Here is a 23125-nt window from a genome sequence, read left to right as displayed (position 1 = left end):
TTATATAAGAGTTTGCTTTAATAAAAGACTTACAGATTTCAAAACTACTAATATAAACATAAAATAGACCAAGCTTTTATCTCAGTATTAACGATAAAAAAGTTAACTATGCATTATAAGAGACAAAGGTACGACAACTATTTGGCAAAGTAGCTCTTAACTTGGATTCAAACTCTGACAAAGAAGCACACTGTGTCAAAGTTTTGAACAAAGATGCTCCATCCAGAAAAACATTCTATTAGTACTAATAAATATGCCAAAGAAGAGACTGTGCAACCATGCCCTACATTGGCTTCCTATCAAACAGCAAATCAATTTTAAAATTCTTATGTTGACTTACAAATGTCTTCATTGACAGGCTGTAAAAGAGCTGCTACTCATGATATGACCAATCAGCAGTTTCAGGTCCAGTTGTTATCTTTAAACCAGCACTCCCAGGGCTGAACTGCACTTCAGGGAGAATTGTGCCTTTTACTGAGTTGCTCCTACTGTGTCCCTGGAATGAACTCTCAGGTTTGCTTAGACGTTTGGACACTCCAGTATTTTTTATTGGTAGTTTGGTCTGGCAGTTTTGGTGATTTTAATGTGATTTAAGAAATTATGCCATTGATATACAGGCCTTATATATTTTATCTATATATTCAGCTTATTTTCTCTGTAAGCATTTGCAACAAAATAAATGTATTATTAAAGATACAAAAATGCATGTGAATACCACCTAACTCCTTTTAGACTTAAACATTTTAATTGATTTTAATCTGAGTTGCAGGGTTCATATGAATGCTTCATACTCTCCGTCTACTCCTAAGTTTTTTAAATTTTACCTGTTACCATTACTTTATCTCTCACATAATAAAGAAAAATCAGTTGAGGCAAGGCAAATTTTATATTTGCTTCAAAGCTCCAGCGTTCTGCTTGAAGATGCCAGCATGTCTGTATGAAGCCTGAAAATTCTCTCTATGTTTGCAATTATATTTTTCCAAGTTGTGTGTTTTACTTCCCACGTCTTAAAAAGCACCATATGTGTGAATTTGGGTAGGTGCACGAGTGCCGTCCTATCCAGGTTTGGGTTCTGCTATATTCCTGATGGCTCTGAGTTTCGCTCTGGCTCGCCATAATCCTAAAATTGGATTAAATAGATGGATTGATAATTTAGATTACCATTTCAGTTATTGAATAAGTGTTCTGAGTGGAGTGAGAAGTGTGATGATTTAAATTGAAATCACAGCATTTTAGTACTTTAATTGCATTTTTATTTTTTGCCAATTGCATGTGGTGTGATAATGATGCTGCCATTCTACAATTTTGGATTGTAGTCACTGTGATGTTGTACATCCTTATGGAGCATGGCTTGTTTAGTAGATTTAGTTCATGTGTGCACATAACATCATGAAGGCCATCTTATTTAAATCTAGGCAGTGTGTTCTATTCTTGTTCAATTTTGTACACAAAAGAAATACCTTGTGCTAACTGTTGTTTTTAACTCTATTTGGATACAGCTTCAAGCTTGTATTCTCCTTTGGTTCTGTTTACCAATTTCTTGACTTTAGTGTAGTGGTTCCCAAACTAAGTCCTGTTGACCCTATGTGGGTGCAGGTATTTATCCATTCATCCATCCATTATACAACCCGCTAAATCCTAACTACAGGGTCACGGGGGTCTGCTGGAGCCAATCCCAGCCAACACAGGGTGCAAGGCAGGAAACAAACCCCGGGCAGGGCGCTAGCCCACTGCAGTATTTATTTATTTATTTGTTTATTTATTTATTTAAACTTGGTGTTTAACATTTTCATCATAATCATGATTTTCATTCTGTTTTCCTGGAGTTCTGGTTATTTAATGCATTATTTACCATCAAGCACAATAATGGGCCTGATGCTGGTGTACTTGCAAACTTTCAGCATTTACGTGCTCTGCTCAATGTTAGTTGTTGTAAGGATACAATTAAGACAGCAAACTACACAAACAAGGTAAAATCTTGTCAACAAAACACAGTTAATTATTTAAAGTTATAGCAGAAATATAAATATCTCTAAATGTCTTGTGCTGTAAATGTAAAAATCACACTGCTGAAAGCAAAATAAGAGAAGAGAAAAAAGACCAGATAATTAAATTAAATCAATGTGAGGTAAAATAAACCACTGATTTTTAAACTGATTGGAACAAAAAACTGTAGCCACTGAGTCTGAGAACCCCTGCTTTATTGAATTGACCCCAGCTCTTCTCTTTTTTATCTCAACAGACAGACCTCTGCCTTACTCACTGGTCCCACGGCAAAAAAAACAGCAGAAAATGAAGCATACCTGAGCTAAACCAGCAGACTTTATTAGACACTGGCTGTGCTAAGTTGTATTTAACCTTATATATTAAACGTTCTCCAACTGGACCAACTAATTTAATGTGCTTTTAGCTTATATTAAATTAATTTACACCACCATAATTTAGATTTTTAAGTTATCATTATAAAATCTTTATTTATTAATTGGGATTTAATATGACTTTGATTGTAATAAAAATATTGGTATTATGTGACAGATTGGATATATACTGTAGCTCTCAAGATAAAGAGTTGTAGCGCAGGGGATACCTTATTTCCTTGAAAAAGATATAGTATGGCATGTCTGACTAACTGAATTAATTAATTTATTGAAATGTAATGTATAAAAGTAATATCATTCAAAATTAGTTGTAGCAAAAAATACAAAGTGAGTGAGCAGTAGAAATACAATGTTAAACAGAATGCAGTGATCTGTTAGCCACCAATGGTGAACATAGTGAAGATGCAGAAGACTCCCACCATGACACTTGCAGAAGATTATTGTAATTATTGTAAAATGAATGTAACAGGCAACAGCAAGCTTTGGGTTTATACACATCACTATAATCATCACTAATTATTACGTGAGCCAATCCAGTTCTGTCTTCTAGGATTACGCACTCCAGAATTAAGAGTACTAAACTATGTCTATACAAATTTAAAAGCATCATGTGTGCATTTTGAGATGATGCTATGGTCTTCAGCACAGGAATGTCAGTTTATAGCAGGGTATGATAAAGACCCCTTTCTAATATGCAATCACGCTTTTATATAAAGAAAAGAAATATATATATATATCTTTTTCCATGCATTTGTAAAGTGAATAAAATCAATAGGCATCAAAAACAATATTTCAGATCATACTAATACTTTCCAGTAAATTCCAAATTACAGGTAAAGTACATCTCAGGCAATATACAGACAATATTATAAATCTTGTCATTTATCAAATGCAGCACTTCTATCATCAAAACTGCTTTTCTCACCTTCTGCTACTAAAATATTTTGTGACCCGGGGACACAAATGAATGCTCAAGAGCAGAAAAATGAGTTCATTTTTGTAGCAGCGTCTGAATGGAGCTGCAATCTGTACATCGGAAAATAAGGGCAGAACACCTGAATGACCTCCTTAATAAATAAAGTAGATGAAAAGAAAAGACGAAGAGAAGATGAACAAGGGACTCATTATTCAAGATTATGGAAACATTTATCTTCAACTGCAGACATCCAGTTTGAAGAAAATAAATGGGCAATCCACGAACCATCACTAATTGTTACGTGACCCAATCCAATTTAGTCTTCCCTGGTTATGCACCCCATATAAGTCATTGTTAACTTCTCATAAATTCTTGGCTTCACTGCCTAAAACACTACAAACTTACTAGAGTTTTGCTCACTTTCTAGCTGATGTCTTCCTCAGGGTGTATAAAACTCACTGGAAATCATAGCATAAATTCCCAAAAATGGTCTGATTATTTTAAAGTGTCAGTGTTTACACAGCAAACCACGTACAAGACTCAGGGATTTGGATGTTTTTAATTTTCCCATGGAATTGTTTAACAGTTACAAAGAGTTTGAGGAAAAATAAATAATCAATAAATGTACCTTGATACCTAAAAATAAAAATCTAAAACATACATTATATTTTTACTAAAATGTGCTGTTTGATTGACAGGAGAAGCCTGGAAAAAGGTTTGTCTATATCACATCTGGATTACACTTAGAATATTCATAACGTGAGGAAAAAATACAACATACCATTGAGTGCCCGGAGGCTGTCTGTTGAGGATGTCTGCTTCAGTGTCTGTTCTGCTTGTTCCCTCCTTTTTGTTTCATATTCAAGTGCTTCCTGTAATTTCCGTTTTGCCTTTTTCTCCTTCTTTAACCGCTTCTGAATTATTGCTGGGAAAAACAGAAGCGGGCAGGTAAAATAATTAAATAGCACTTCCTTCCTGCTCACATGTACACATTAAGTGTTATTACTCAATCCCACTGCACTCTGTTCAGGCTCAAAAGAACAATACAAACGTTCCACTGCTTAAACAGCAAGAATTTAGTTATTATATTATTTAATAAATCTAAACAATTAAAAAAGTAGAGTGAAGGTTTTCTACTGCGTTTTTTATTGCTAAGGTAAAACTCAAAAGGCACACACTTTAAAAAAAAAAAAGAAGATACATAAAACCATGAAGGAATATACTGTCACCAAAAAAACACACAATTTTATAATGGAATAAAAAGGTGCATATGTTTTAAGAAAAACATAATTAATATAAATTAATATACATAATGGGTAGCAAGAGAGCAAGCAGGTAGCGTTACTGCTTCACAGTACTTACACTCAAAATTCCTTCGCAGCTAGACTTCCATCTACATATACTTTCTATGTTCTACCTGTGTTATTGGGGGTGATCTCTGTGATGAGGTCTGTAAAGCAATTCATTCAAATACTTTCTGTAATGTGATCTTTCACTTTTATTTGGTGACCTACAAATTAATTTCAGATCTCTGTGGTGAAGGTAACCTTCCAGGATTTATGCATTCAATTTCAAACTGTGTTATTCTCTGAAGCATTATTTGGTATATATTTTGTACTGATAATGACACTCAAAAAAGTAGAGAATTAGTTAAAGGTTCAAGAAAAGCTTAAGGTCTAAGGAAAAAACAAAGGCTGGGGTTTCCTGATGTCAATTAATTATGCTCTAGTTATGGCACATGTGTGAATCTCCTTGCGCACCTTCCTTTAAAGTGTTAACAATCAAGGACCCAGAAATAGCAGAAGATGATTTTTTTTGCTAACTGGTATATTGGCCAGAAAAGTATTCTGGAGAACATGATCTACCTTGGAGGATAAAGTCCTCTCTTAGAAGTTAAATGAGAACAACTAAATGGCCCTCAACTAATTATATGTCAGCAAATCAAAACAAGGCACAGATTATGCAGTTACAATATGTTTATCCATCCACCCACAATTTGCTTAGCCTACAGAATGTTATGGCAAGATGAAGCACCATAGGGACAAGGCAAAAATAAACCGCAGATCAAAATTCAGTCCATCACATGGTACACTTACTGTACATATATATCCACAATGGCCCAGATCAGACTAGGTGATTAACCTAACATGCACGGTCACATAGAATCTCATAGAGTGCCTATAATTTAAGATGGGGATCTTGAGCTGTGAGGCAACAACTCTAAACACCACATCCTTTTGTTGTGTGGGTCAGGAGATGAGCATGCAACTACATACAGAAAGGGCCATTAACCTACTGTATCAGGTCATAAATGTAAAATATCAACTCTCAAATATGTTTAATCCAATTTAGGGTTATGGTGGCCAGGGCCTGACATAGCAGTATCTGGATTAAGACAGAAACCAACCTTTCATGGATCAAAAGTTCATCACAAGGTCCACTCATGTACACACCCATGGGACCAATTTGCCAAACATGCACATCTTGGGAATGTGGAAGGTAAACCCACACAAACATAGTGAAAGTCTTGCAAATTCCATACAGATAGTACCTTTGATTTCATTATGTTATATTATTCATCTATTTTTTGCACTTCTATTCTCCTCACACTCACATGAAATTGTAAATTATGCCACTATTTATATGAAGCTGCAAAAAATGAAACATTTAAAAACAAAATAAGATCATGCTTATAATATTCTGAACTTTCTTGCATTTTTATTTTCTGTCTGCTTATATCGCCTATTCAGGTCTTGCTAAATCTTTACTTCATCTCACACGCTCAATGAACAAGTGCTAGAGTTTTATGGAACAGTGTCCTTTGGATGACTGCTTTTAATGGCACAATGTAGCTGTACGAGTTATTTGCAAATTAAAGTGTTTTAACAATTTCACAATTGGCTTTGAAGTACCTCTGTTTTTCTGCTCCACTGCCAGTTGCTTTTCCAGGGTTTCTCTGAGCTCCCGTTCTCTGAATAGCTCCATTTTCAGTTCTGTCTTTTCCAGTTGGACTTGCTTCTCTTGGGCTCTGGCATTATCGATGGCAACCTTTAACAGTCCCTGTATACATGTTTACATTTTTAACAAAGCATTTGGTGTAAAAACAAAAAAAAATAATACAACATTCTGTTGAGATAAGCTGACTAGTAGAATGGCACCCAATTTTAACTTCTTTTAAAGCCTATTTTTAAATTAAGATTGCAATTGCTTATTATAGACTATTTTATGGCTTTGGAAATTGAAAAAAGGATTAACATTTTTCATTGTGCCTAACACTATCACATACTGCAAGGCTAAACTAGTTGTGAAGGCACAACATTACCTGAGTGAATACAAATAAAACAAGGAGGAGCTCCTCAAACAGAAATTCTAGTAAGAGAAATATTGTATTATAAAATGGCTGGAATGGTCTAAGCTAGTCTGTACTGGCATGAAGTGTTTAGCATGTGATGTAGCTGATACTGCTATTTCAACAGACTGTTATATGCAGTTTATTATTAACAGAGTATAACATTTCTAAATAATAAACTATACAGTTCTTTCAGTGTCCATGCTAATTTATGACCAATTTATATACACTTAAATAACAGGTTAAATATATCTTAAAAAAAACCCACCAAAATCTTTTTTTTAAATTTTTAACTAAGAGCAATATCATGTATGCATGTACACTGTATATACTTTTGGATATCTGGACATCAGTTCACATAGTAGGAGAAGACAAAACAGACATCAGGAAGGCATTAATAACTACTTCAGCAGTACCAGCTGATTCTTTGAATGTGTCATTTTTGAGTAAATGTCAAGCTGGAATATACCAGTAATAAAATTCTAGAGGGGCAAAATATTACATTTTTATATGGAACAGTTTTAGTAACTAGCAACATATGGACCTTTTGTGATAGTATTACGGTTCAAAACTGTTAAATAAAAGACTGACAATGGGGAAGAAGAGAAATAAATTATTTGTCTAAAATGATTTAATACATTATCTATAGTGGCACACTGTAGTTTGGAAAATTACTTTTAAATCATATGACTGCAAAGTTCAATCCCTACCTGACTCACTGTGTGATGCTGGGCATATTTCTTAACTTGGTTGTTCATTACTTGTAGCAATATACATGTAATAAAACGATAATGGATCTTAATCTTTTAAGTCACCTTGGGTAAAGGCATCTGCCAACATAGAATCATATTTATTTATTATTTTTCTGTATTTTGATGACACCTTTAGTTAAGGAAAATGATAAGTTTAGTATACTGTACTGGTATTTTATTTCATTTTTTACAGTTGAAGCATTTAAAAGGCAAGTTAAGTGATTTGCTCAGGATCATACAGTGAATCAAAGGCATGAATTCAAAAGGCAACCTTTCGCTTAAAGTGCCAAACTGCCTGTTTAAAGACAAGGGAGTGACTTCCCTGCTGGGTACTCGGACCCCTGAGTCACACATGTCAGGCGTGGATACTCAAAGTTGCACAAACAAAGAGTAGTCTGAAAGAGTTCTGACTCAGATGAACTAAATATTCAGCACCAGAGCAGTTCAGGCTATCAGTGCTCTCACTGTATTGCAGTATGCCTTTTACGGTAGAGGTGTGAATGCCTCATTTAGCATGCACATTGAAAATGGAACATGCAGGCTAATTTATTTTTCATTTACAGTATGTTTGATAAAGTGATACTAAGTGTCAATTTTGTAATTTTTACTGCTATATTCTTCCTTAACCATATACTGTATATTTTTAAACAAAACCTTATTTTTGAATTATAGTATAAAATTATGAATTACTATGAAACTACCATTTTTTCTACTGTTGCTGTCCTTTACGAGTCAACCTACCTTCTACAAACCAACACTGATCCAGAAGTCATTTCCATTTTCCTGACTGCATACAGACCCTCTCTCTAAATGCTCCCGGAGCAGACACAGGTTGCCTTTGCTTTTCTTGTTTATTACCTCGCTTTACTTATGGGCTTACACTCCCTATTGTATTTGCAGGGACCTGCTTTTTCATTTATGTGTTTATTTTTTTCAACATGACTCATTTTGCATAATAAAATTCCTTTCATCTCACTTAATAAATGACCTGCTCCGACATCAAACACTGCATCATAACCATAGAGGGAACTGAGGAGAGTGAGAGTGTGTTTTTTAAACCCAACTGACAGCTATTTGCTTTTGCTTAGATATTGTGCAAGATTAAAAATAATTCACACATGAAGGTTGTGATGCATAATAATTAATTTGATAGCAACACATTATGGGTGAGAACTGGAGAGCGGATATTTGAATGCTTTAGTTTTTTGCTTATTACCTGCTAAAACATTACAGTCTTTAGCTGTTAAAGATCTGTGGGATCCTAGCATAGACTAAATTAGGCAATGAATTTTTGTAGATATTTTATATCACTATGGAAATGTCTGTCCTTTAGTGATGAAGTAATATTTAAATAACTCTATTTAAATAACTTTTCATAAAGAAAATTATTTTTCTGCTTATAAAAACAGACCTTGATAAATGTGTTGGTCTTTAACGCTCATCACAGAAATACACATTAGCTTTGGCAGAATTAAAGTTCTCACTGTAAATGCAGTTTCAGAATATAACAAATTCATACTTCAAAAGTATTATCATGCGCATTTTCCTATAGGTTCACCAGTTTTATTCTGAATTAAACATACTGTATTACTGTAACAAAGTGGCCAGATTTTCCAGCTTTCTGTTGGTTCAAAAATGGAAAGTTAATCTAAAAGTGGTTAAAGTACTGTGAATGTGCAACGTGAAAGATCACAAATGGCACGACTTTCCACATTGCTAAAATAATGACAGAAACATACAGAATTTCAGAAATGTGCACAGCTCAAAGATATGTTACGATATCAATTCGGCAAAGAAACTTCCCTGTCATTAAAGACGTAACTGTTATGGCAAAAGTGTCACCCAGGGAAAATTACACAAGATAATTGTGTATGCTCTATTCCTTAATAAACATACCTGTATGTTGGTGAGAAGGGTTTCTATAGAAGACAAGCCATCAGGAAAGAGAAATGGTGATGGGAATCCAGGAGGCAAAGGATGACCCGCAAGAGAAAGTTTTTCAAAGTTGTCTCTTGCTGTTGGAGTGCAAAGTGGAGTTTCATCTGTATTAAATGAAAAAGACACAAAAAATATATCTTGAATTTCAAATTAGCTTAGTAAGCATGACTTGACCAGCAGTGGTTACTGCTAGGATGACATTCATTATAGCACAAGTGTGCAGCAATTGTTCAAACAGTCAATTTTACACTTGATTGGACAAACAATGAAGATTGCAAAAGTGTGACTGTGACATGATTAATACAATGGAAATAAGTCTCAATTAAGAACCATAACCACAGATCCTCAAAATGTTTCATGGAGTGAAAAAATAATTTTGAAAGTCTCCAGCTTGCATGTTTAGAATCTCTAAGGCAAAAAGATGAAAGATGGAGGTAACTGTTTAAGAGTGACAAATGAGAGTTTGGAATAACATGACACTCACTTTGAAGGAACCCCTGTAAAGATTAAAGCAGGAACCCTTAAAGGAAGGGTACATTAGTATTATCATTGATCCATCGATTATCAAACGTAACCCAACTCAGGGTCATGAGGGCTGCAGCCTATCCAGGCTGGAAACAGGCTTGGATAGGGCATCCCTCATTCATGCAAACACTGGAAGAAAACACCATAAAACACACATAGTAACTGGGCTGGCGTTCCAAACCAGGACCCAGGAACTGTGAGGTAGCAGCACTAAGTACTTTGCCACAGTGATAGCCATTAGAGTAAATGCTAAATAAAAAGACAGATCTGTACAAAGCATTGTGAATGCATAGTACTAAAGCATCAAGTCAACCTGCTAAGTAGTCAAAAAAAAAAAAAAAGTTATGTATGTCATATAGAGCAGTGCTGTTACTATATTCTGCCTGAAGTGTGATAATACATTAGTGCACTCTAAATAGTACGAGCCGGATCATTCACATTTGATGTGAACAATACATATAAATATTTGAAATTGGTGTCAAAAACATTAAAATAAATGAAAATACTGAAAAATAAATTACCAAAAGCAATGGCTTTACTGGTTAGTAATTCCTTAAACCTATATTCAAGTACATGCTATTCTTGGGATTGACAAGAAAGAGCTCTTTTGGCATATATCATGGTATTACACTGCTGCAGCTGCCAATGCTTCTACTTCCAGAACCCACACCTATCCTTTATTCTTCCATCTCTCCAAGGCACTGAACCCAAGACACAAGCAGGTGCTCCAGTAAACAGGCAGCCTGCCAGCTGCACCTGTTACCACTAATCAGCCCATGCCACTCCTTAGCTAGCAGAATTAACAAAACAAAAATGAAAGAAAAATAGAACAATTATGCCAATTAACCATTAAACAACGTCAATTAAAGGAAACCTTCTTCTGTGCATTCAGAAATAACTTAGTCGGGCACTCCTGCTCAATTGCGGAATTCTGAATTTTGTGTCCCAAAATGCCATGTCAATGAACCTTGGGCACTACAACATATACTTATGTTTAAAAATGAAAAGAATTAAGAATAAACTAATTAAAATTTTCTGGTATAAAGGGCACCAATGTATGCAAATAAACATACAGAGATAGATAGATAGATAGATAGATAGATAGATAGATAGATAGATAGATAGATAGATAGATAGATAGATAGATAGATAGATAGATAGATAGATAGATAAGATTATGTTTAACAGAAGTGTACTATATTTTATATAGTCTGAGAACTTTAGACCTTTTGACAGCCTGTAATGCCTAATTACATTAATATTTAAAAAATAAAATAAAAAGGTCACTCTTTAATTAACTGAACATAAATTAGGACGCTGATAACACTATTAAACTGTACATAATTGTGTCACACTGGATATATTATATCATTCCAGGCTAATCAAGCTTTGACATTGACATTCTTGTTCCAAGAATGATAGCGATATATTAAACAAATATTAAAAGAAGAAAAAAATCCCATCATGAACCTAATGGCAGTGGAGATGACTGGCCAGAAGAATAACAGTTTTGTATAGGATGTTAAATTGATTTTTTAACTGATTCTGACACATTTTTCTGCATATTTTAAAAAGTTATTAATATATTGATTATTTTCTAATGATATAATATTATGCTGAAATTAATAATTATTTCACTTCATTCATTTAAAACACTACAGACGTTTATGCCAAAAAAATGGGACAAAAAGTAGGAACCAGTTCTTAGCAGGGTGCCAAAAACAATGATTTTCATTTTACAGAATTTTGTCTGTTAATAAGAGTTTAACACCTGTATGATTGGCAAGTGAAGTTGCCTACAGGCAAAATATATGAAAAGCAGAAGATGATATAAGATGGTCAGTTATCAACACTGACTGACACTGGTTTTATCAGTGTACTACAACCTCAAACTTATTCAGTCATCCATTCACTACTTGAAACTGATAAGTCAATTATTACATGTCAGAGGAGTGGCAGTTTGTTCTTGTAGCATCAAGTACTGAACAGAAACCAATCCAGGAAATGTTGCACATAATAATCATCTCCATTATACAGAATTTACTTGTTCAAAACAACATCCATCCATTTATTTTAAAATGCATTTAATTCAGGGTTCCAGGTTGCATAAACCTTGCTGTAGGAACCAACTTTAAAAGGGTGGCAATCACCAAGATCAAGGTTAATCTTGCTCCCAGACTCCTTCTTCTTATCTGACAAAGGTCCAGTTTTTGCTCCCTAGATTTATTTGAAATTACAAGAGACTAAGGTTGAAATTCTCTGCTAATCTCTGACAGGTATGATGCAAGTGTCTACTAGATGTGGAACTGTAACACTGGGAACAAGACGCTGAATCCAGTTTAGAATTGGGCTCTCTCTGTACACCAACATGGATTCATCTAATTGGACACGTTAGCTGCTAAATTGCTCCTTGCTTCCAAATGAAAAACTCATCTGACACTAATTACTTTAAGAAACTGGCTGTCCTCTTTTCTACAAATTGATCCAACTATAGGTATCTAATATCATGAATTAATGGAGCATCAAGTGACTAGGATTCTGCTGTTGCCCTGGTAATCCTTTACTTGCGCAAATGTGTGAAAGAGTGGCTCTGTTATTAGGGTGTGGTGTTATAGTGGTTTGGAATTGCTACTCCCCCTGAAGGTAGTGTCCAGGACTTGGGCGGCATGTTTGAGTTTATTTTTAATATATACAGTATATATTTCTTGCTTTAATTATTTTTGATGTGGTCACAAAATGGGTAACAGTCTATCACAGGACATACTAATTGACATAGGATTTAATGTTTAAAATCACTAATTAACCCGACCTACTTTTTTTTTTTAGGATTTTGGGGTAAAACTGAGTATTAAAACTCATTGGATATTTTAACTGAAATTCAAGTTAAATGTTTCAGAGATTTTGTATGGATTGTGTTCGATTAGATTTGTTTCATCTCATACTCTAATGTAGAAAGGTGTTTTTCCAGCCGGCACTAAAGTGCTCCAAAAAGTACACTTTGTTTACCTGGTTATACAGCATCTGGATTAGACCCAGATTATAGCTAAATAAATGAGTTTGGTGGAGTTAGTAACCTCTTCACATTTGTAAAGTTTTCTGTGATCTTGCTTTCACCAATATATTTTTAATCCATAGCTGATAAACACAATTATAATCATGTTCTTCTTTTAATGATTTATAAAATCAATGATAACAGTGGCCACAATAAATCAGTTTCACAAGATGTAGAAGTTTGTTTAATTTCTTTCATGGTAATATTTTAGTACCACACCTAGCGGACTGAAACATAAAAAGGACAATACTGGTGAGAGCCAACCTGGGTCAACTGGCCTTCCCTTGCCTTGAATTTCTAATGCTCTCATGCAATATTCATACATTTAACAAGTAGTTCAGCTGAGGAAACACAAGATTAGTCATTGCTAAGGTGATTCAGATTGGTAATGTGTGTACTGCATTATTATTCCCAAATTCGCTTTTCAATAAACACATCCCCACATACAGACATAGCCATTTGCCTCTGTGATGAATACAGCTGTTCGATGACTACATAAGAAGGTTTAATATTTACTTCTTTTTTTTTACATGAATCAGAGTGATATAACTGGGTCAGGGTCCGCATAACCTTGCGTCATCAATGGGAAAAAAGTTACAATTTGTAGTGGTGCCTCATCATTAGTGTTTTTGCTTAAAAATCAAATTCTCCTTTTACTGTGCTTTCTTTAATACAAAATGTACATGAGGCAATGTAACTTATAAGAAAGATCAAAATGGAATGAGCAGGCCTACAATTCAATAGATAGATGGGCTTTATGGAGGACCCATTGTTTGACAAGCAGACAATTAAGTCTAGTGGTTGAAGAATTGAACTAGAAACATTAGGGCACAGGTTCAAATTCAAGCAGTGGCTCGTTACGGTATGTTATACTGGGGTGGAGCTTAAGCGTTCTTTGCTGTGGGGTTGAGTTTAAGCATCCTATGCAGTAATTCTTTAAATACAGTATACATTTCAATGAATGTATCTGATTACTGATAAGAATTAGAGATTGCTCCTCTCTTTCTCTTGGGTGGGGTTGAATTGTGTTCTGTTAAACTTTGATTTGATTGTATGGGATGTTACTTGCTTTAAATAAAATCAATAAAAAAAAATAAATAAAAAATACAGAATTAAGTTATTACAAAATGTACCATATAAAAAAAAACTTGTGGTTGTTTACTCATCTGGATTTTGTTTTTCTGTGTGTTTCGTAATATTGTTTTTTTAATATTCTGATTGACAGCATCTTGTGAAGATAATGAATCCAGTAGCTCCTGTGTAGCTATATGATTTTTCATTACTGGAATAATATTTAAACAATAAAGTGGAAAGTAAAAATCAGAGTTTCCTGTGTTGCTCAGACATAACTGGTTTTATGATACTATGTAAAGCTATATGCCACGAGATGCCAACAAACCACTTTTCTTTAACACTCATTAATTAAAAAAAGGCTTTCAGCTTCCAAAAAATGGGCATGCTTCATTATTCTTTGAGTTAAAAGAAAAAAAAATTGCTGAACACATTTTAGGCAGCGCGGCTCTGGCATGTAAAGCCTCAGGATTTTTTATACGTATACTGAAACATCAAGGTGAATGGCACATTATCATTAGTATGTGTATTTAAAATTTACATACTGAACTGCTAGCTGCTGTTGGGCTGTGCCATAATACACCAGATGTTGTAAGAAATGTGAAAACGTCAGTGACAAATGATTGATGGTCTCTCAACCTCATCTCAAAGTAAACTCAGTGTATTGATGTTTTGTGTAGCTCTTGTCACTGCCTCCCAATGTCTTATTAGATCGAAACATGCTAGCCTTTCTATTTTACTATTTCAATTGAATGCAACACTTAGCCGACATATTTAGGCACATTCTTAGTGCAAGACTCCATCAGATGATGAGTTTAGAGCTCTGCCTTGCTCCACCCAGTCCATATGTCATGTTCACTTATCAATGTGAGATCTACCTTTCTTTTCTACCAGACCCATATGGCAGGCCCTGCCTAGCCAGGGCTCTCGATCTTCAACAGCGACCATATGGCACAGAAACCATGTATTAATATTTCATCTTCCCTCTTGAGACAAGGGTGAGCAGGTTTGGGCAGCTATATTTGATCCCTGGAAAAGAGTCGGCTACAAAATCAATACAGCTAAGGCAGTTCTGACATGAGCTGTGAAATGGACTCAATATTCTTTTTATTAGGAGAGGTGAATGCTGGTGATGATTTCTCAAAACCTCTTATTCGTTACATGGTTGATTGATGGCTAATCTATGAGAACATGCTTACAAGCTGCACCTGATGGAAGAATCAAAAATATACTGCCGGGCACTTTTGTTAAACATGCTCTGAAGGCTTCCTAAACAATGAATCTAAGGTATTACTATAACCATTTAATGAAACAGACACTCTTTTTATTTAAAACACACGGGCAGGGTTTTCTGATATATGTTTTATATACAGTATATACATTATGTATACTTTTGTTTACATCTATAACAAAAGTATCATAATTAAGTATCATATAATAATCAAAGTATCATCATTTTTTTATTCTTCTAGCACCATAAATTATGGAATTACATATTACACAATACTTCAGTGCTATATAGATGTTTCATCTTAAAACAAACACCACATTGTCTTCACTACACTGTACTGACTAATATTAGTATATAACAATATTTCATCCATTTACTAAATCCAATCCAGCTGCAGTTTCATGTGGAGCCCAAGTTCAAACTAACAAAATTAAGCAAAAAGGCAAGAACCAACAATTAATGGGGCAGCAGCACACCTTGGAACACACTCACATTCACTCCCTCATATGAGAATTAACCTAACGTTTTTATTATGATATGGCAGAAATATCAGAATTCACTCAGTGTGATGCACTTGCTGTCTCTCCCTAGCCGCCCTCCCTGAGAAAACAGACGTGAGATGTAAACCTGGGTAACTGAAATCATAGCCACCATTTCTGCCACTCAGCTAAACAAGATCTCTGTTAGTCAGTTGCAGGTCTGGTTCTCCAAACTGCCAGATGCAGCTTTCCTATGCAGTGGTTTTCTCCTCAGCCTGTCAGTGCAGTTACATTTTCACCTTCACTGAGTGGTTCGAGACTAGCTCACATTTGTAAACAGTAAGAAATTGCTCAATGATGCTCCCACTTTCTCGAGTGTCATCTGCCTTGAGACAGCAGCAGTAGGAGGTAAACACAGGTTATTGGGAGCACAAGCCTGCATCTCTACTTCTGTGCTAAAGGATATCTCAGATTTGACCACTTAGTTATGATGGCACTTTTCTTACACAGCAGCTAGTCTCTCTAAGCCTGTGTACGTGATGCCAGTTACATAAACACATAGGGAAAATGTGCAAACTCAACAAACACAGGGGGTTCTAAAAGTCTCCTGGAGCTGTGAAGCCACTGTATATTTAAATCCCTACATTTTAAAGTTATTTGGCACACATTTACTTTATATAGTCCCTCTCTGTCTTCAGAATGGAAACTGTCCTTGAAACCTAGTTTCTATATTTTGTGTTATTGTGTTATTTGTGTTATATTTTGTGACCCCATCACTATAATGGGATAGGTAAATTGGTTAATAGATGAATGAATCTTTAATTTTACTGTTTGTTTATTATTAATTAGCTACTTAAGTGGTTATTTGCAAACAATCCTTGTTTTCAATGTTTTCTCTCATTAGGCATATTGAACAGGAATAGAACAACAGATGCCAAAGCCAGATTTTGCACAGTAATAATGTTATGTAAAAATGATCAAACAAACACAGCATTTTTAGATCAAAATGTCTTGAGATGTACACAGGCTCTGAGTAAAAATGAGATAAGAATTAAGTCTCATTTTCTTACCTGAAAGAACTACCTGCTGCGCTTGGAAAAGATAAGCTACAGTGCTTTAGTTCTAGTCTCATCAGAGGCTTGTAGCCTACAGTGCTGAGATTTGAGGGCTGGTCTACAAAATGTTGCTTCTAAGGATATTAAACAAGTTGCATCTGGTTCTTATAATCCCCTGGCAGCCTAAGTGCCCACTGCTTACTGTTATCCCACCCAAGGTTACAGGGCCTGACTTTTTAATAACATCTCTTGGTCCGCAGAGACCAAATCCCATTATGCCTTTGTAAAGCTCGGTGAAGGGTTAAACAATATCATAAAGAAATACAAATTGCACACATTCTCCATTTAGCAGATGTCATCCAAGTTCAAGATTTAGAATTCAAAGCAGCCTGGGCTCAACCTCAAAGGTCCAATCCCTCTGTGAACCCATTGGTCCTTGTCAAATTCGTGATGACATCATATCCCATCCATCAAATCTTTAAGGGCTGCACTTGCCATCTGCTCTGCAGGCTATCATAACTCTATACACATTTACAAGGTAACAGTCTGCACAATGACATTATCTTAAAGCTGTCATATAGACATGCTGCTTAGGATCTAAATAAAAGAAAGGGCACTTCATAGCCCTCAATGTCAGTTCACAATTGATATATTCTAAAGGTGTTACACTCACAAAGAAGAAGGGGAAGAAAAATTGGTATTTGTAAGTATGTGACGGCAAAGATAAATAGCAGGGAAAATACTTCAAGCGTGCTGAAAAGGCTGCAAATATCTCAAAGATTGTCTTAATTTTATTTAATATGCTTAATTTATTTACATATGTATACTGGGCATATGCATCTGCATGTTAAGGATTTATGAATATTCCATGTCTTTCTAGTGGCTAATTCACTGCACCTTAAACTAAAGATGTTTGCTTCAGTCCCTGCCTCAGATTGCCTGTTTAATCCCGAACGAGTCACTTGACATGTCTGTGCTCTGACTGTAAAAAATCCAGTAAATACCTGCAGTATAGCTTGGTAAAATGCCTTGAAAGGTGTTCACTATAGAAAGGTGTTATACAGCCTGTAATAAAGGTTGCTATTTTGTGCATGAGTATACGGAAAATAAAATAATACCCGGCTGTGGCAAGAGCCTTAATAATTTCTGCTCTAACATTGAGCTCTTGACACATCATTTTCAGCTTTGAACTAGTTTCATATAAGGATGACCTATAATTCTTCTCCAGGATTAGATTTCAGAATAGACTCACTTGTGGTGAAGTACACAGTAAGTGATGTAGCCACCTGGAGGTCACCACGCAGTACTACAGCAAATATGCTAACATTAACAGCTAATGCAATAATGAAACAGACCACAGTTGTAACTAAAAGTGTGGTTATAGACTGGTCTCATACAGCATACAGTGAGATGTAAATGCAAATGCATCCAGTTAACATTTATCAACTGATAATTTCAAATCAACACATGTCAGTTTTTGTGCACATACTTTTCTTTAAAAATAAATATACGGTAGATGCAAGCTAATGTTTTACCCTTTCCTTTTTGCCTCAGATAAACCCAAATCTAAAACTGTACTGTAGAATTTTCCTAAATAAATATATGCCGCTACTTTAAACAGGTTTCATATGCAAGCATGTTCATTTGAATAGTTCCAAATTATAATGCTATAAAAATAAAATTTGCTTGACTAAATGTTCTTAAAATGATGGATTCATATGGATTAATTATCAGCATGTACTGTAATAAGACAAAGACATTATCTTTTTTATTTGCTGCAAAATATGTACAAATACTTGACTGCAATTTTAACTACTGTTGAGCATTCAGAAATGTTGCTCTGTGCTGTGAAAATAAACATATTTCAATTTTTTACCCAATAAAATGAGCACACTTTATAGCTTTGGAAATAATTACACTACCCTGATGATGTTACATAGTAATGGCAAAATAATAAAATTGAAAGAAAATAACATGACAATTGATGATCAATAACAGACATTTGCATTAGTAATATATTTATATCCAGTTTGATACAAAGAATCCACTATAGTACTATATATATATATATATATATATATATATATATATATATATATATATATATATATATATATATATATATATGTATATGTATATGTATATATGATATATATATATATATATATATATATATATAGACATACACACATATACATAGCAGTTGGTGTTTAGTGGATGATATTAAACATGAAAGGCACTATACAAATAAACAATGCTTTTTAAAGGCACCAGTGTATTGATCAATTATACAAAAGAAGATGACATTATGCTTCCTTGGTCTAGTTTAATTTTTCCTCTAGCTTAAAGTAATAAGAAAACATTATATTCTTCAAACAGAAAAAAAACAACAAAATAAAAAAATGTATACTTTTAAATGTCTAATTGCACACCTTTCAGTTAATCCCTATAATTCACTCTTCCTCAGTATTTACTTCAATGAGCAAGAGGATATTTACACAAAATAAAAGACAAGTCGAGCAGCCCCTCTTTTCCCATCAATATTCACAAATGCCTGCCAAGTCTTGGTAACAGCTGGTCCTACATTAATTAGTTTAAACTATTTATTTCATCCATCTCCAGAGCAGATTGAGCAAAAACATTAGAGATTATATCTAGCATCTGCAAATGCCCTGGAAACATGTACTAACCAATGGTAGAACATTAGGTATCCACTAGTTGGGTATGCGATTTTGAATTTGATGAAGGGGTGGGGGTGGAATTAGCAGTAATGGTCCATTGAGATTAAGCAAACATTACCAATTTTAAAATGTAGCTAGCTCAGGATAATTAATATCTAAGCTTACTACATATTTGTTATTTAGTGTAATGGGGCATTGCAAATGGTGAATGAAAATTTTAGCTATGAAAATACCATAAAAGCCTTTAGACTGTGAATAACTTGTTTAGCTAATATATCTGCTTTTTTTGAGAACAAGAATAAAAAATGAATCAGAAACATAAAAATAAGTGCTTTCCTTGTCCATATCTGAACCTGATTTTTCCATTAGAGGATTGTGGAAAGCTGTAGGCTACTCAGATGGCACTGGGTACAAATCAGTAACACACCCTGGATGGGACACCAGTCCATCCTTATCATAATACAACCACTCTATCTGCTGATTGCGGCTTTTCAATTACAAGGTCTCAGGGAGCCAGAATGTATTCCCAAGGCACTGAGCAGAAGGCACGAATGAACCCTGAAAGTGAAACAGTTTCACTGCTGTAAAAAAAATCATCCATTTTCTCAATCTGGTTTGTCCAATACTCTGTCATGGGAGCTAAAGGCTATGTTAGCACCTTTAAAGATAATGCAAGAAGGACCTCCTGATGGGATTCCAATCCATATTTGTAATAATGTGGGATCATGAAAGATCTGATGATTTAGAAATTTGCTGTTAAGCTCAAGATATGATGATTTTTTAAATTTGCTTTTAAACAGAATATACTTTTACTAAGTTTGAACAATAAAACTATTGCTATTACTGTTATTAAACCTACTTAACCAAGTTAAATTTCAACAGCTAAAAACAGAAATCACTCCAGGATGGAATTCTAGTTCATCACTCGGCTCACTCATACATGTATACCATTCCCATTAACTTAACATGCTTCTTTGGGGGTGACAATAAAATATACAACATAAAATAAAATATTGTATAACAAATGTATTTGTAATGCCAAAACATTAGCCCCAGACTTCATTACAAAGACCAGAATTTATCAGCTTGCTGCTGTGTTAGTGCCAGGCATATGCAGGATGAGTCCAAGCTGTAATTATTAAGCATAGCCAAGAAACAAATCACCAATAATGTATGCCTGTGTAATAGGTAATATTTACTATATATTTTAAAGCAAAATAAAATGAGATACAACTTGCTCAAATTTCACCAACAAAATACCCCAATAGATTTTGAATTAAAAATGCAGTACTAAATATGGAGCTAACATTATTGTAACAAACAGCATATGCTTGTGTATAAAGTTTAAATAATTTTTTCCCTAAATATCATTGATACTACAAGCTAATTCTTTTACAGTAATAAATATTTTCTTAAATGTACTCTGTTCCTGCTCTCTTCCAAATAGCATTTTATAAGAAAAGACTTGGTTTTTCAATGTGTTATTTTATTTTGAGTAATATTAGTTAGCCGTTGTGCACATTAATTTAATTTATTATTAACTATGCTGAGTCAGGTTAAACCAAAAAATACACACATTTGTGATTTAAAGTAAAAAAGTGAAAGAAATGATAAATTGCTCTATAAAATAAAGAAATCTCTATTAAAAACAATGTTGTAGAACAGAAAAAACAAGACATTGATAAATTACACTGTTTTTCTATTTGAACTTCAAATGACTTAATTTAGAGAAAAGAGGGGAAAAAGTAAAAAAAACAAAAACAAAAAAAACAAACCTTTATTTAATTCTCTGAGCATCTGTAATGGCAATTTGTCAAAACTGTGATGCTGGATGTTTGCTAAAAAATCAGGAGTTATAAGCTACAGTATAGTTGCAGATTTGATCTGTGTATTAGAGTAAACATTGACAATACTTAATAATCAGCAGAAAAAAAAAATTGCAAATCCTTACTTTTCATAACATATAGGGAAGAGACTGTACAGACAATTTAGCTCTGTTAGGGCCATAATACTTGTTTCACAAATGCAAATGCATTGTCGATTTAATAAACACAAAACATTGATTCAGCCCGTCAGGATTCCCAGGATGCTAGAAAAGCATCTGGGAAAGCTTAGTTTAACCTTTTCATGCTGTCCAACCTTTAAAGTGTTTTCTGTCGAATTTGCTCACAGCTAGGCTGCAATGCACTATTTTTACTGAGGTGAGAGCAGATGCAGCCATGCCTTGTTTAGGAGAAAAAAGCTCAATGTGCAAAAAGTGCTGTTAAACTGACAAAGGTCTCTAAATGTGAGCACTGATCTAGGAGAACAAACACGTGTAGAAATCAAGCTGGAAATTATTAAATTGCATTTACTGGATTAGCTTAGATGTCTCTTTTAGAATCTTGTTATAAAATAAAAAACCCAATGAGCACAGTTTGTGAAACATAAAATTATTTAGGGTTTTATTTGTCTTCAGTAAAAATGCATTGACTTTGAACAGCTTTAACACTTAGCTGGACTACATAATTTTAAACATCATCCCAGTATGTCTAAACCTTGATTGCCGGAAACTAGCTTGAAAGAAAGAACTTTTTGTGTTTTTACTTTTGCTTATATTGGACTTGGTAGAATTAACAGCTGTTCAAAAACAGAAAGAAAAATCTCTATTAATACTGTAAAGAAGTAGCCATTACTATTACAGAAAGATATTCTTTAAACATAAAAAAATACTGTCATTACATATATAGAATTTTGATATAAGACTAGAGTAGTTACAATTTGAAATAAATTTAAAAAAATATGCTATATAAACATACTGTACACATATACTGTATCTCTATATATATAAAATCCAACGTCTGTTTGTCTATCCACTTTTCATGAGAGAACTACTTAATGGATTTAGATTGGGTTTGTGTCAATTTGCTTGAACATTCCGGTTGATTTTGCGACCTCTGTCATCCCGCTAAGTATCATAGTTCGCTTGCGGTACCGATTTATTTGCAAGAATCCAAGAGAGATGCATTAGGCCGAGGGGATTGGGGGGGGCCTGCCCTCCTCACTCACGTGCCAGCCTCAGAGTGAATCTTACATCTGCTTAGTTTGTGAACAAGTGAAGTATTAAACAGATTTAGACTGGGTTTTATTCTAGAATTTGCTTGAACATTCCAGTTAATTTTGCAACTTCTCTCATCGCACTAAGAATCATAGTTTGCTTGCAGAAGCGATATATTCGCACTAATCTGAGACAGACGCTGCGGGCCAAGGGGAGGGGGAAGCGTGACGTCAGGAGTAGGGAGCTGGGTAGGGCCCTCCACGCTATCCTGTTTCACTTCTACATGGGCAAAGCCGTAGGGGACAGCTAGTCTACTATATACTTTAACTAAACACTAAGGTCTGTGTGTGTGCAGTCCCTTCGAGCAATCTGATTGGTCAGTTTGACTTTGGTGTGATGGGTCAGTTTGGCATTAGTGATATGGTCGAAAGATGAAGTAAGAGTGGGAGACACATATGGGGGAGTAATGTCTTCAAAGATGGGAAGTATAAAATGAACAAGAGGCAGGGCACCTCAAAATGACAGTCTGAGAAGGAGGATTAACGGGAAAGAGGGAGCACCAGTCAAGAGATTGTCAGACACACAAGGGTACAGAAGAAATGCATTGAAGGCACATCTTTGACGGTAACATGGCTAGGTCATATAAAAATAAAATTGTAAG

The 23125-nt window shown here is 34.6% G+C and overlaps 1 protein-coding gene across 9 annotated transcripts in view; it reads right to left on the bottom strand.

Annotated features, from left to right (window-relative positions):
• Positions 1-23125, bottom strand: part of LOC114650151 (dachshund homolog 1-like) — a 448999-nt gene that overhangs the window by 42643 nt on the left and 383231 nt on the right. For all 9 annotated transcript variants that reach the window (XM_051927162.1, XM_051927161.1, XM_051927163.1 and 6 more), the window contains 3 exons: positions 9292-9437; positions 6207-6354; positions 4076-4219 (listed from right to left, as the gene is read on the bottom strand). In XM_051927162.1, the coding sequence (XP_051783122.1) occupies positions 4076-4219; positions 6207-6354; positions 9292-9437 (438 nt within the window). The remainder of the gene's footprint in view (positions 1-4075; positions 4220-6206; positions 6355-9291; positions 9438-23125) is intronic.

This window comes from Erpetoichthys calabaricus, chromosome 4 (assembly GCF_900747795.2).
Source record: "Erpetoichthys calabaricus chromosome 4, fErpCal1.3, whole genome shotgun sequence".
NCBI lineage: Eukaryota > Metazoa > Chordata > Cladistia > Polypteriformes > Polypteridae > Erpetoichthys > Erpetoichthys calabaricus.
This window is presented reverse-complemented; position numbering and strand designations above follow the sequence as displayed.